This window comes from Varanus komodoensis, unplaced genomic scaffold (assembly GCF_004798865.1).
Source record: "Varanus komodoensis strain SLA01 unplaced genomic scaffold, ASM479886v1 scaffold5, whole genome shotgun sequence".
In the NCBI taxonomy this organism is placed as follows: domain Eukaryota; kingdom Metazoa; phylum Chordata; class Lepidosauria; order Squamata; family Varanidae; genus Varanus; species Varanus komodoensis.
Genome location: NW_025336087.1, coordinates 49,923,549 through 49,936,310, shown reverse-complemented (window position 1 = coordinate 49,936,310; position 12,762 = coordinate 49,923,549). Strand labels below are relative to the sequence as shown.

Below are 12,762 nucleotides of genomic sequence, written 5' to 3'. Positions count from 1 at the left end.
AACTTCCCGGAGGGAAGAAGCAATGTTGCAATGGGAGCCGCGCAGGCTTCCACTGGGAACGCACCAATTGGATCCGAAGGGGGGAGGGAGCAGGTCTGTACGAACCGCCGTCACCCGTCTTCTCTGTCTGCTCTGTTTCCTTTCGTCTGCTTCTTTGCTCCTCGCTTCTGCCCAGCTTTCTTTCATTCATTTCTTGGAATGCCGAGCTGTTAAAATGCATGAGATGCACGGGTAATGCGGAGCCTTATCCTCCCTTGACTTCAAATGGTAGCGGCGTATTAGAGTGTTGCTTCGGAGTAGCGCTGGGCGAAGGAAGCGCTTCGGTGCTCTTGCATGGTGGCTCGTGGGGCGATCCGGTTGGGAGCGATGGGGAAGGGCTGCGAGGAAGTGCAGGGGGGACCTCCGGGGAGTCTGCCCTGTAGGGAGGCGTCTTTCTGACTTTCAGGTGCTGAAGAGGAGCTAGAGGGTAGCCAGTCGCCTGCTTCTCCCTCCCCACACCCCGAGCGCTGGTGAGAATCGAGGGCAGGGGAGGGAGACTTTTGAAGTTCTTTTTTCCAACCGTTCCCCTCAAGGGGCAGCCTCCAAGATGCCGGTGAGAGGAGGCGATCGCTTGCTGCATTCTGGCCCACTGCTCTCATCTTGGTTTGGGGTAAGTAGTTACTTTTTAAGAAGCCTTTCTGCCCTTCCCAACCGCGATTTCTTCTCCATCTCTTATCCCTTCCAACAGCGCAAAGAGTTCAAAATAGCCTTTAGCTGGAATTGTAAGCATTTGTAACCCTGGAGGTCGGGACGGTTCGCAATAGATGGGGCTTGCTGCACTGGACTGTGTGGGCTGTACATACAATTCTAGTGTATGTATTCTTTGCTCGGTGAAAATTCCCGCCGCTGTTACTGGAGTAAAATACATGACTCTGCTTTTATAACTTTACGGATATAATGAAGGACACTTTCCCTCATACTAGTTAGTGGGGAGTGCTATACTTTTGGGGGAAGTTGGTGAATGGAAAATAGTTTTTGAGACTTATTCTGTATCGGTTTCCATAATGTACAGATCTGTGTAGACCATATCTGTAGATAATTTCTTGTTTTTCCCAAGCCATCTCTTGCTCTCTCTTCCCTCTCCCCCTCCATCCCCTCTCTCTCTCTCACACACACTCGCACATATATATCAAGCACTTTTGAGAGGGGGGTCAGGATAGCATATATGGGGTTAACCAATATTGCCCCCTTCATACTAAGATATGTTAAAGGGGAGTTAATGAGGAGGAAGAGACACACACCCTGTGATCTTAACTCTGAGAGCATTTGAACCCCAGTGTTTGTTTTGCAACATACCACAAACTGAATCATACTGAAATGTTGTGAGGAGGAATATACCTGGGTGTGGCAGAGATTATTTTCTAGCACCATCAGGATGTCTCATTTTAGTAATATGTGCTCTAAGTATCTTTAAATTAGCTTTCAGTAATTCATGTTATATAGGGCTGCCCTTGAAGACTGCTCAAAAACTGCAGCTTGTGCAAAATATGGCAGTCTGCTTAGCCAGCAAAAGGTTTGGACATTTAAGTCAAATTGTGGGCTGCTTGCATTGCCTGCTGCATACTGCCAACTCAAGGTGCTGCTTTTAATCTTGAGACGTTTATACTTGATGGAACGTGTTTTGCAGCTGCAGTCTGCTCCAATAGTATGAACAACGTCTGAGGCCTTCCTCTGAGTGCCACTTCTGAGGGAGGCTTTGAGGGAGATGATGTAGGTGAGAGCCTTTCCAGGGGTGTTGCTTCCCCAACTGGAGAATGATCTTCCCACTGAGGCCAGCCTGGTTCCTGCTCAGCTCCAGATTAAGACAGGCCTCTGTGCTGAGGTGTACAATGACATGATTTAATAACCCGATAAGGGCACCTAGGTCAGGTGTTTTGGCAGGTCTATTCTTTATTAGATATTGCCCTAACTTTTAGATTTTGTATTTTGGAAAAACTTTATGGTATTTTTACTGTACTGTAATCCTGTTTAGGAAATGTAAACTACCCGAAAAGTGTTGGCTGTTGGGCAGTGAAGCAGCAAAATAAATAAATGCCCTCAGTAAATGTAATGCAGAACAGCCTTCCCCAAATGGGTATCTTCCATGTTTTTGGACATCAGCTGCCATCCATCCCAGCCAGCATAGCCTGTGGTCAGGAATGCTGGCAGTTGTGGCCCAAAGCATCTACAAGTCCCCACATTGTGGAAAACTGGAATAGAATAATAGTACTGTATTAATCTAGTTGAACAAGAAAAAAAATCTCCAACTTTGAGTGATTTTGTTTAGGAGCTGCAGACCAGGTTTTATGGTGCAAAAGGGCCACAGAACCAGGCCTCAGGGGCTGCATGCAGCTTGTGGGGCTGTGTGTTGGATCCCCTCATTAGATAATAGTTGTCGGAAATGAGTACTATCAAGTACTCATTTTTTAAAAAAGTAGTTTACTATTCTGAATTAGTGACAATTACATATGCCTTCTCTCAATAAAATGTAGATCTGAGGAATATGTGGCAATACTGGGACCATTTTAGCCTTTTCTGTGAATGTGGTGGATGCAGCACAGGTAATTTACTGCTACTGACTTTCTAGGCGTCGCAAAGAAAGCCACAATAAAAGTATTATTTGATGACCTGTCCTTCTTAGAAAAAGCTTTAGCTTTGTCCATAAATTGCTCATGGTTCTCATCTCTAATGCTGACTCAGTATTTACCTTCTGGCTTGTTTGGTGTCCAGCACTTTTCAGTCAAAAGAAAGTGTGTAAGGTGTGTACAATGTGGCAATATAGACCCTTATACATTTTTCGAACAGACTTCTTGCTTGTATTCCAGTGTGTATTACCCCAAAAGACATGTGTAGCGTATGTTGGGCCCCAGAGACATTACGAGGGAATAAAGATGGAGGCAGCTTCGGCGGTCACTGTTCAACTTCTGAGCTTTGGGCTGAGAGACACTCTGCATTCCCCCTGGTCTGGCAAGTGTACGTGTTGGGGACAGCTGAGAGGCGTCCTCTAGTGCTGAGCAGGGACGCACCTAGCAGTGTGGCTCCATCATCCATGACTGTCTTCATTATCTTGGGAGAAGCATGAAGGTCGTGTTGAAATCCCAGACCTGGCATTGGCCCTGCTGTTAGAGAGTCATGTTTGGACAGTGCTGCCTGTATATGTATATTCAGCACTATATTTTAAAAAAACTGACTCAACAGTTATATAGTGAGCTATGTTCAAAGGGCTGGCATAAAGGGCCTCCTGTTCAATTCCCAAGCTGGTCACTAACTTTTTATGAGATTTTGGATTTTTGCTTCTCAGGGTACCTCATCATGAGTTGAAGTTCTACTTCACTGGAAAATGATACTTTGTTTCTTTTATGGGAATCTTATGAAGCTTTTATGTTGGAGTAGATGGTCCTGAGAAGGAATTGTGGGCTTCTTCCATTAGAAATGAGAAATCCGGTATGCACATGTTGTGTTTTTAATGGAGATGGTATAACTGCGTTCTTTCCCTTTTCTGAGGACATGCATATACTTGGTACAGAATGTCCTTCTTCCTGCTTCCTCTCCCCTGTTTTCTGTAGGCCAAAATGAATTTAGAATGTTCTTTATTATTCTTTTCCAGTAACTCATGTTGAGCAGTGGCTACACTTGCCAGCCGTCCTTCAACTCCAAACATAAGACTGGACTATCCACTGTGAGACTAGTTAAACAAAGTCTCTTGATGACAGCAGTCACAAGATAGTCTGGAAAGTGTTGTTTAATAAACCATGTCAGGTGGATAAAACATTATAATTTGACAACAGAAATGAACTTTCAACTGCTTTTCACCCTTTCCCTGCTCCCCTAAGAACAATATTTGTTTGCATTCTTATAGTTTTCATATTCTGCATGCTAAAAAGGCATTTGGCTGGAGGTAACACCTGAAAACCTGGCCTTACATCTGTTGAAACAGATGCATGGTCACAACTTGTTTCCCATATGCTAATACTTTCCCTGTGCTCCATACCATGGCTATATTTTTAGCTGCCAATGAACTGGAGCAAGAAGTCAGATTTCAAAATCCCTTTTCTTTCTTTTCCTGAGATGGCTGCATTTTAGGGAAGTGTGTGTTAATGAAGTAAGATACAGTAAAAAAAAGAACCGGAGACATAAAATCTGATGCTGCTTTTTTATCTATCTTATGCTGCCCTGAGACACTGTAAAAGGCAGAATATAAAATTTAAAATAAATGGATAAATGTATGCAGGCACTGAAGTTCATATGTAGAGTCCACTTGTGTTGAGCAAACCTGGCATGTATGGGTTTTCCAAGGGTTAAACAAATACATTATCTTCACAGAAATAATCTTTATACAAACTCTTTAATGGGCTGCACAAGGGTTGTTTAACCCTTGTTGAGTTGGAAGAAGGTGACAAAGCCTGAGAGAGGGTGGCAAATTCAGAAGGGCAGCTGCGTGTGCCTCATGTGCAGCACCCTCCATGGACTGTCATGTTGTGCAAATAATGCCAGTAAATCCAACCACTGGTCCATCCAGCCCTTTATTCTCATTGACTGGAGGGACACTGTCAGGAGTCCTTCCTGCCCCTCCTACCTGGAGACTGAACCCAGGAGCTTTTGCATGTGAAGCATGTGCTCTGCCACTGAGCTGCACCACTACCCCCAACCTAGTTTAGAGCTTCAATGGAAGCCTGCATAAATAGGCAGGTCAAAACAGCTGCCTTCCTAGCAATGTTACTGAGTGGCAAGAACCGTGCAGAACCTATGGAGTGGCCAGCTAGTGATGTCACTTGAACTCTGAGCTGCGCCAGCTGATTCTAGAAGACAAGAGGCTGCTGCTTCCCAGTTGGAAGAAAGCAGAAAGCATGGAGAGAAAATATGGAAATAAGTTGCCAACTAGTTGGTATTTGAAGCAGACACAGGCTTTTTCTACAGAAGTAGGACAAGGTCTGAGAGATTGGGATGAACAATTTGCTTTCCAGGATTGTCATTACAATAAGGCCAGGGAAGAGATAAGTACTGCTGAAAAAAGGAAACAGTTAAATGGGGCCTTGGAGCAGATCAATAGTTGCTTTGTTTCCTGACTAATGAAATCCAGCGGTCCAGATTTTTTTTTAAAGGCTTTTGCAAATGTATCAGGCAAATTATGCCTATGTCAATGGGCATCTCTCCTTTCTCTACTCAGATCTCTCATTCTTTTGCCCAGACCTAACAATTACAGTGCAAACTGTTTATAGTGGACTATACAATAGACAAAGAGTTCAGTGTCTGAAAAATCCTCAGAATTAAGGAAAGCGGTTTCTTGTGGCTGTTGTCCTAAGTCACCTCTCAGTGAAGTGCTTTAATGTAATGTAGTCAATCCTAATTTTAATATTACCTGGTATTGTTGGAGAATATGCAGATAACTAAAACTTACACAGTTAAGCACCTCCCTCAACAAATAGGTTCAGGTTAAAATTATTTCTATTAAAGAGGTTTCCTTCAGTAATATGGGATCAGATTATGTAAGAATGTCAGTATTCAAAATTGAGAGAGCCAGTATAATGTAGTGTAGTGTAGTGGTTAAAGCGTTCAGCTAAGGACCTGAGAGATCTAGGTTCTGTTCCCTACTGGGTGACTTTGGGCCTGAGATGGGCTCTAACCCTAACCCACCGCCTTACCCAAGGAGATTCATTATGGTTATGGGTAACATAGCACTTGTATGGTGAATTACTATATTAATAGAACTATGGTGAAGATATGGGGCTATATGAATGAGTTGGAATGAATATGGTTGCTATTAAGAAGCAAATCAAGTTGCTTTGCAAGAACAAAATTGTTGCAAAATAACTGGATGATATAATACTGACCAGACTAGAGACAGTTTTTGGAAATATTTTTTTTCCAGTACTGAGCTGCAGAAAAATATATGGAAACCTAAGATTATACTACTTTAAACCTTGTATCTATACCTTCTAGTGCTCTAATGCATGTAGAAATTGTGCTGTGACCAAGCACAGTGGGAATTGTTACAATGTGAAGAGTTTGCTTGTTTCTTCTACAACCAACAATTATGGAATGACACTACATACTCAACAAGGGGCTGCTGTTGTATTCCATGTCTGCACAATTATACTTTGCTGCACTATAAAATATATATAGACCTGTGAATTCTGGGGAGTATTCTGTTGTTGTGAAATGCTTTGTTTCAACCCGTATTTTACTCAAGTCACATCCATGATTTAATATTCCCAAAAGATCTCTGTTTACAGCTAATCTTGGAGTAGTTATTCAATTTTGTTTAGCAATATGGCTTATTTATTTAAAGCATTTATATCCTGTCTAACCAGCAGCACACATAAATAGAATATAAATATACAATAAAACCAATAGTTAAAATGACATTAAACCTTAAAATATAAGGAAAATAAAAATGGTTTAACCTGGCATCAAAATGAATCAAGCATCAGTGCCAGGCACGCCTCTTTGAGGAGCAGGCTCCACAGCTGGGGTGCTACCCCAGAAAAGACCCTTCTCTGGGTAGCCACTCTTCTGATCTCCTTCAAAGAGGGCTCCCAAAGAAGAACCCCAGACAGGGGTCAGGCAGGCGTATACAGAGGGAGATGCTCTTTCAGATATCTAGGCCCTAAACCCTTTAGGGCTTTATATGTCGTCATTAGCACCTTAAACTGGGCCCAGACTTCAATTTGTAGCCAATGTAGATGGTACAGGGCCTGTGTTATGTGATATATCTGTCAAAATGTATGTATTTCACTGGAAGCTCAAGTAACAGCGGTGGCAAGGAGCGCTTTCTTTCAGCTTCAGCTGATTCACCAGCTGCGTCCCTACCTGGAGGATGACTGCCTGGTGACAGTGACACACGCATTGGTAACTTCCCGACTAGACTTCTGTAATGCACTCTACATGGGGCTGCCCTTGAAGATGGTCCGGATACTTCAATTGGTGCAAAACAGAGCTGCCAGGTTGCTGACGAGGACTGGGCATTGTGCTCACATAACTCCAGCCCTCCGTCAGCTTCACTGGCTCCCCATTGAAGTCTGGGCCCAATTCAAGGTGTTGGTTATCACCTATAAAGCCCTTAACGGCTTGGGTCCTGGTTACCTAAAGGAGTGCTTACGTCCATACGTGCCCTCCCGCTGCTTGAGATCGGCGGCAGAGCCCTCCATGAAGGACATTAGGAGGGTGAGTACCCGGAGGAGGGCTTTCTTTGCGGTGGCACCCAACCTATGGAATGTGCTCCCTAGAGAGGTCCGCCTGGCGCCGTCGTTATTTGCTTTTTGGCACCAGGCCAAGACCTTTTTATTTAAACATCATTTTAATTGTTGATTCTATTTATTGATTTTAACCACTTTGCCCAGGATGTCTCCATCTGTATTTTATTGTATCAATGATATTTATTTATTTATAAGCCGCCCCGAGGCTTAGGCGAATGGGGCGGCATATAAGTCCGCTAAATCAATAAATAAATAAACAAAAGCCTGGCTGCTCTGTTTTGGACCAACTGAAGTATTCGGACCATCTTCAAGGGCAGCCCCACGTAGAGCTCATTACAGTAGTCCAATCAGGAGGTTACCAGAGCATGGGTTACTGTTGCTAGACTCTGCTCATGTAAGTGAGGATGTAGTTGATGGACCGGATAAAGCTGGCGGAAAGCGCTCCTTACCACAGCAGTCACCTGGAATTCCAAGGTGCATTCTGGAACAGAGTGAAAAATCACTTGCCTGGAAACCTGAACTGTCCACCAACAGAACCTCCATCTTATCTGGATTAAGTGTCAATTTATTGACCCTCTTATAGCCCATCACACTGGCCAGACACTGGTTCAAGACAGTCACTGCCTCACCTGGATTAGTTGTACACACACACACACACACACACACACTGTTTAAAAATGACTGTACTTTCAAGGGATCACTTTTTATATAAGCCAGTTTTCCTATGTCAATAGTCTTCGACTTAATCACACGCAGTACCAAAATGAAAGGGCATGATCCCAAGGAAGCCTAGAGAAAGAAATGCCTGCAACTCCATTTATGCCCAAGCCTTTTTTCAGTCTAATCCTGCATAGGATTGTGCCTTAAATCTCTCTTAATTTTTGCTGCAGAACTCCATGTTTATTCTTCATTCTCCCAAATGTGAAAATAAAGAAGGAAATAAATTTAGGTTTCTGGTTGTGGCTATAGCACACTAATTGAGGAGAATGATCCTCCAAAGTACACTTTTCTTGTTTGTTCATTTATTCTGTCTCCTTACAGTCCAACAGTGGTAGCTCTCTGGGCAGTTTACCAAACCTAAAACCATAAAATATAACAATATAATAAAGCATAAAAATTAAATGTTTAAAACGTTATTCATTCTTTAATTAATATATTCATATACTTAAAAGTACATTAGTGACCAAGTTAAGTTTAATAACCAAGGATGCTGAATTAGTAAACAAAGATATATATGAATGGATACTTTATTAATTTTAAAAGTAGGCCAGGCATTGTTTTTTACAGTACAAAGCTTTAAAAGTTAACCAAAGCCTAGTGTTCACAACCTTGCCTCTTAGTGTTCAGGACTGGCTTGCTTGTAGTGTTGGAGACTACTGCTTGCGTAGACTGTGTCTTGGACAACGCCTACATTTTTTGTTTATCAGAACAATTAAAGAGGGTACAGGTACTATACCTTTTCCTCATTGTATATGATTATGGAGAAAATTGAAAACTGGGGTCTTCTGAGAGGAAAATAATACATCTTCTGTGTCTGACTTCATCTTTTTAATGAGCCTCTCCTAGGAAGCCAACTGACAAACAAGATAGGTAACAAGTGGTTTCAAATAATGTTTAAAATTAGTAATGTCAAGATCTATCATAGGAAAAGGCCAGGGATTTTGCAAGGTTTATCAACCCTGCCCTCTGGTAATGCATGTTGTAAACTATATATTTAAGGTCCATGGTTATTACTGTGTGTGTGTCCACCATTTTAGGATGGAAAACTGACTTTTACTATTGATTTCTTTAATCTTATTTAAACAGATGATTTGGAGGAGGCCCATAACATTACTCCTTCTCTGTTTAGCTTGAACGGCTATGATGAGATTCCAGCTTGCACTGTGGCAGATGTGTTGAGACCAAAATTGATAGAGATGCAATCAAGAACGGAAATTTTCTTGTCCGTCCATTATGGCACTGTTGTCAGTAAGACGATAAGAACCATTGGCTGGTTTCAAAGAACCCAGTAGGGACCCTTAGAAAATCAGGGATTGATTATATGTTGCCAAGTCAAATGCGAACTATGTAGATTAGCTAAATTGATTGTGTCCTTTCATTGTAACAGTGATAGAAGTACAAGTAGAAAAAGTAAGCTGAATATTTATCAGGAGAGACTTAGCAGTTGCCATGATATGGAAAGATGAATCAGGTTTCTGGAACTTTGATAGTTTATAGGATTACTATGGTACCCAGAAGACTAGAGGCATGACATGGAGAGTCCATTTTAGACAACATCTTAACTATAGAGCAAACTTGGATTCTGTAATAATTGCCCAAATTTGCCCTGAACTAAAAAAAAACTAAGACATTGCCATCCCTCTGAGATGCAAAAAGAAATTTATCTTGTGTGCTTCTCTAAAATGCCCAAGACAAATATTTGCTGCCTCCAGAAACTTTTCTTGAAGACTATCCATGGACTGGTTCCTGCCACGGCAAGATTGTGTTCCTATGGAACGATTTCAAAGAGATGGGAAATAAGTGTAGCTCTTTCCATATTCAAAAAAGATAAGGTGGATTGAAATAATCTTTGGGATAACACCTGTTAAGGATGTGTGTGTCAAGAGAGAGTGTCTGCTAATTATATAGAGAGTATGTACTCCCAGATTATTTTTTTAAAATGGTGAACATCAAATAATGGAGTCTATTATAATGTGCAGGTGCATTGCCTTTCTTTTATTAGTCTAAGTTTGGTCATGACTGTTATAGAACTTTGAATCGATTTAGCAAAGGGAACCATGATTGCTAGTTACTAGAGCAAAGAATTGCACTCACCACAAATAGTCAGGTCATAAAATGAGTCCTTAGTTTTAAATCTTTAGGGGGCACTTCTACAGAAACACTTGTACCTACCAGGAAGAGGAACTTCTAGCTATCCAGATATTTTGTCCCACAATCCCTATTGTCCCTGATCACCATACCCAGGAGTGAGGGACCATGAGAGTTGTCCACCCTGATTTAGCTTCTGCCAAGCTTAAAGCCTTGAGAGCTCACAAGCTGCTGTTTGCCAGGAGCAAAGGAAGAAGTGTTATTTTCTATGTTCAGCTATCCACAGTAGAAGTCCTTCTCCAGCTGTCATACAGGGATGCAATTTGGTGATAGATGATCTTACTATTGTTGAGTTAAAATGTGCAGATGTTCTCTTCTTTTTTATTGCACTGTTTCCTTTCTGAAAAGATAAATATAGATTTCCTGTGGCAGGGGGGAGATACAGCAATAATAATTTGAAATGCACTTGCTGCTGTAGTATAAATGTTCTAGGGGACTATAAGAAATACTTATGGATGCAAGATTTAATAGGCCACAGCTGTGGATGCAGGTCCAACTGTACTGTTTAAAAAAACAAACAAACTACCACCACTACGGGATACTGCTGAAGTGGGGATGGGGTACTGCCCAACTCTTATGAAATCAATAGTTAACATGCCTTGAAATTTCCTGCATGCAGTTCAGCTTTCCCCCAATCTTGTGACCTCCAGATGTTGTTGAACATGCATTGCCATCAGCCCCAGTGTTGGGAGTGAGAAAGATGGCTGCTCTGGGGGCTCATTCTCAAGGACTTCTGGCTGGACTTCAGAAGACTCAGAACTGAGTTGTGAGGCAGAATTGGGACTGTGGGCCAAGCCAAGACCCTGCTTATGGGGGCTGCTGATCTCAAGGCCAGGCTCCCAGGTGGGCAGGTTGCCCTGGGAATAAACAAGACATACAACTGGCAGGAGGGGACCTCGGGCAGGGGAGTTCTCAGGCACAGACCAGGCTGCTCCAGTTCTTGGACCTCATGACATGGCATCAGTAAAGCAGAGGCCCAGTTAGAGGATCAGTGCGTGGAGGAAGACAGGCTCACTTTCAGAAGGCTCCTCCCGAAGGGATGGGGCAAGGCATGCTCATAGGGGAATTCCTGGAGGTGATTACTAGACTGGGCTCAACAAACTGCTCTGTGCATGCTCAGAGGTTCATTCTGGGTGTTTTGCATTTTTTTTTTCTTGGTCAATAAAGAATGCTTTGCAAGGAAAACTGTCTGTGGCTTTCGAGTGCTTGAAGGAGGAACCCCGGCTCATGACACCTGGTTAGCATAGCCAGTCATCACAGGTAGCTGGAGTTACAGTCTAGCTCCTGGAGTGCCATGTTTCCCATCTCTGGTCTAAAGCTCTGGTTGCACAACTGGATTGCTAAATGACTGGCTTTGTGCAAACATCAGAGGAGAATCTTTGGGTAAGTTACAGCATTTTAAGTTACCTTCATCTGAAAATACTGAAAGTGCAATCTTAGACATGTCTACTCAGAAATAATTGTATCAAGTAGGACTTATTCTTGAGTAAGTGTGCATAGGCTTACCCATTTGTGCTCAGTGGTCATTACTCCCGGGCAAGTTGGTATAGGATTTTAGCTTAGAGATCAATCCTTTGACCCTAGAAGAGTGGCTTAGAGACCATATGGTAGCTTTGAATCTCTCTTTTGAAGCTGTGGATGCTGCTCCAACCTTGGAGGGAGTGGAAAGGGGGTGTTACAGAGAATGGGCAGGAGGGAAAACCCAGGATCTCAGAAACCAGTTGACCTCTCTGGCTCTGGCCAGCCCCCACTAGCATGCCTTCCATCAATAGGCTCAAAGCATTTAAAAACCTTTTAAAGGCGGGTAGACAGAGAAGCAAAAATTCCCTCCATAACTCCTCCTGTTCTGCTGGCAGCAGCTGAGTGGGCATTAGGTACACAGATGTGGAGATTGGAAGCTTTCTTCCAAGTTGTAAAATGCCAAAGAAATGCAGCTCTCATCTCAGTTTGCTGATCTTAACCTTTAAAGCCCCAAACATCTTGGGCCAGACTACCCAAAGCACTTCCTTCCCCTATGCTCAGTCCTCCTTGAGTTCTTCCATGAAGATGTGCTTAGGCTGATGTGCATAAGCAATGGGATCTCCGCTGTGCTGTCAGAAGTCCTTTCCTATTGACATGTGCCTGGCAACTTTTGTTCAGGCAATTGAGTGAACGATAAAGAGTTTTGTGTAAAAGCTGCCTTTATTGAATTCATAATTAACTTGCATGCACAAAGCAGCTTTCAGCATCCTGTATGCTTGCTAACTGAAGATCATGTTTTTGTGCATATTTTATGAGGGTGTGGCCTTGCAAAGTGGCTAAAAATACTTGAATGCTTGTGTTTTTTATAGGCTTTCCTGCCTACCCATTGTATGTGGCCATAATGAATCTGTTTAATATAATTGTGAGGAAGGGAGGGATGAGGACTCATTAATTGCACCCTACTGTAATCACCTGTTTTTCAATGTTTTGCACAAGTTATTGTTGAATAGTTGCTTAATACCACCCTCTAGTGGAAAACTAATTTATAAATTTGATGCTGCTGCTTAACAACCGACAGCTCTGTAGTGGCTGCAACAAATCAATTTAATCCACATTTGATCCAAATCCACAGTAGCTGCAGATATGAGTGATTCAACACCAAATTAAAAGATTTATATCTGTGTTATAAATTAACAGTACACCCACTGCTTAAATTAAA

At 42.3% G+C, this 12,762-nt stretch overlaps 1 protein-coding gene across 4 annotated transcripts in view; it reads left to right on the top strand.

The window, feature by feature from the left end:
* The window catches only part of TJP2 (tight junction protein 2), a 74,869-nt gene that overhangs the window by 23,991 nt on the left and 38,116 nt on the right, over positions 1-12,762 (top strand). Inside the window, exons 1-2 of one of the 4 annotated variants that reach the window (XM_044445775.1) lie at positions 42-93; positions 573-649. The exons of 1 other annotated variant lie outside the window; for it this stretch is intronic. In XM_044445775.1, coding sequence (XP_044301710.1) covers positions 587-649 — 63 coding nt within the window. In that variant the 5' untranslated portion in view covers positions 42-93; positions 573-586. Of the gene's footprint in view, positions 1-13; positions 94-268; positions 650-12,762 lie in introns of those variants that run through there. 2 more of the 4 variants (XM_044445776.1, XM_044445774.1) reach the window with 2 other exon arrangements.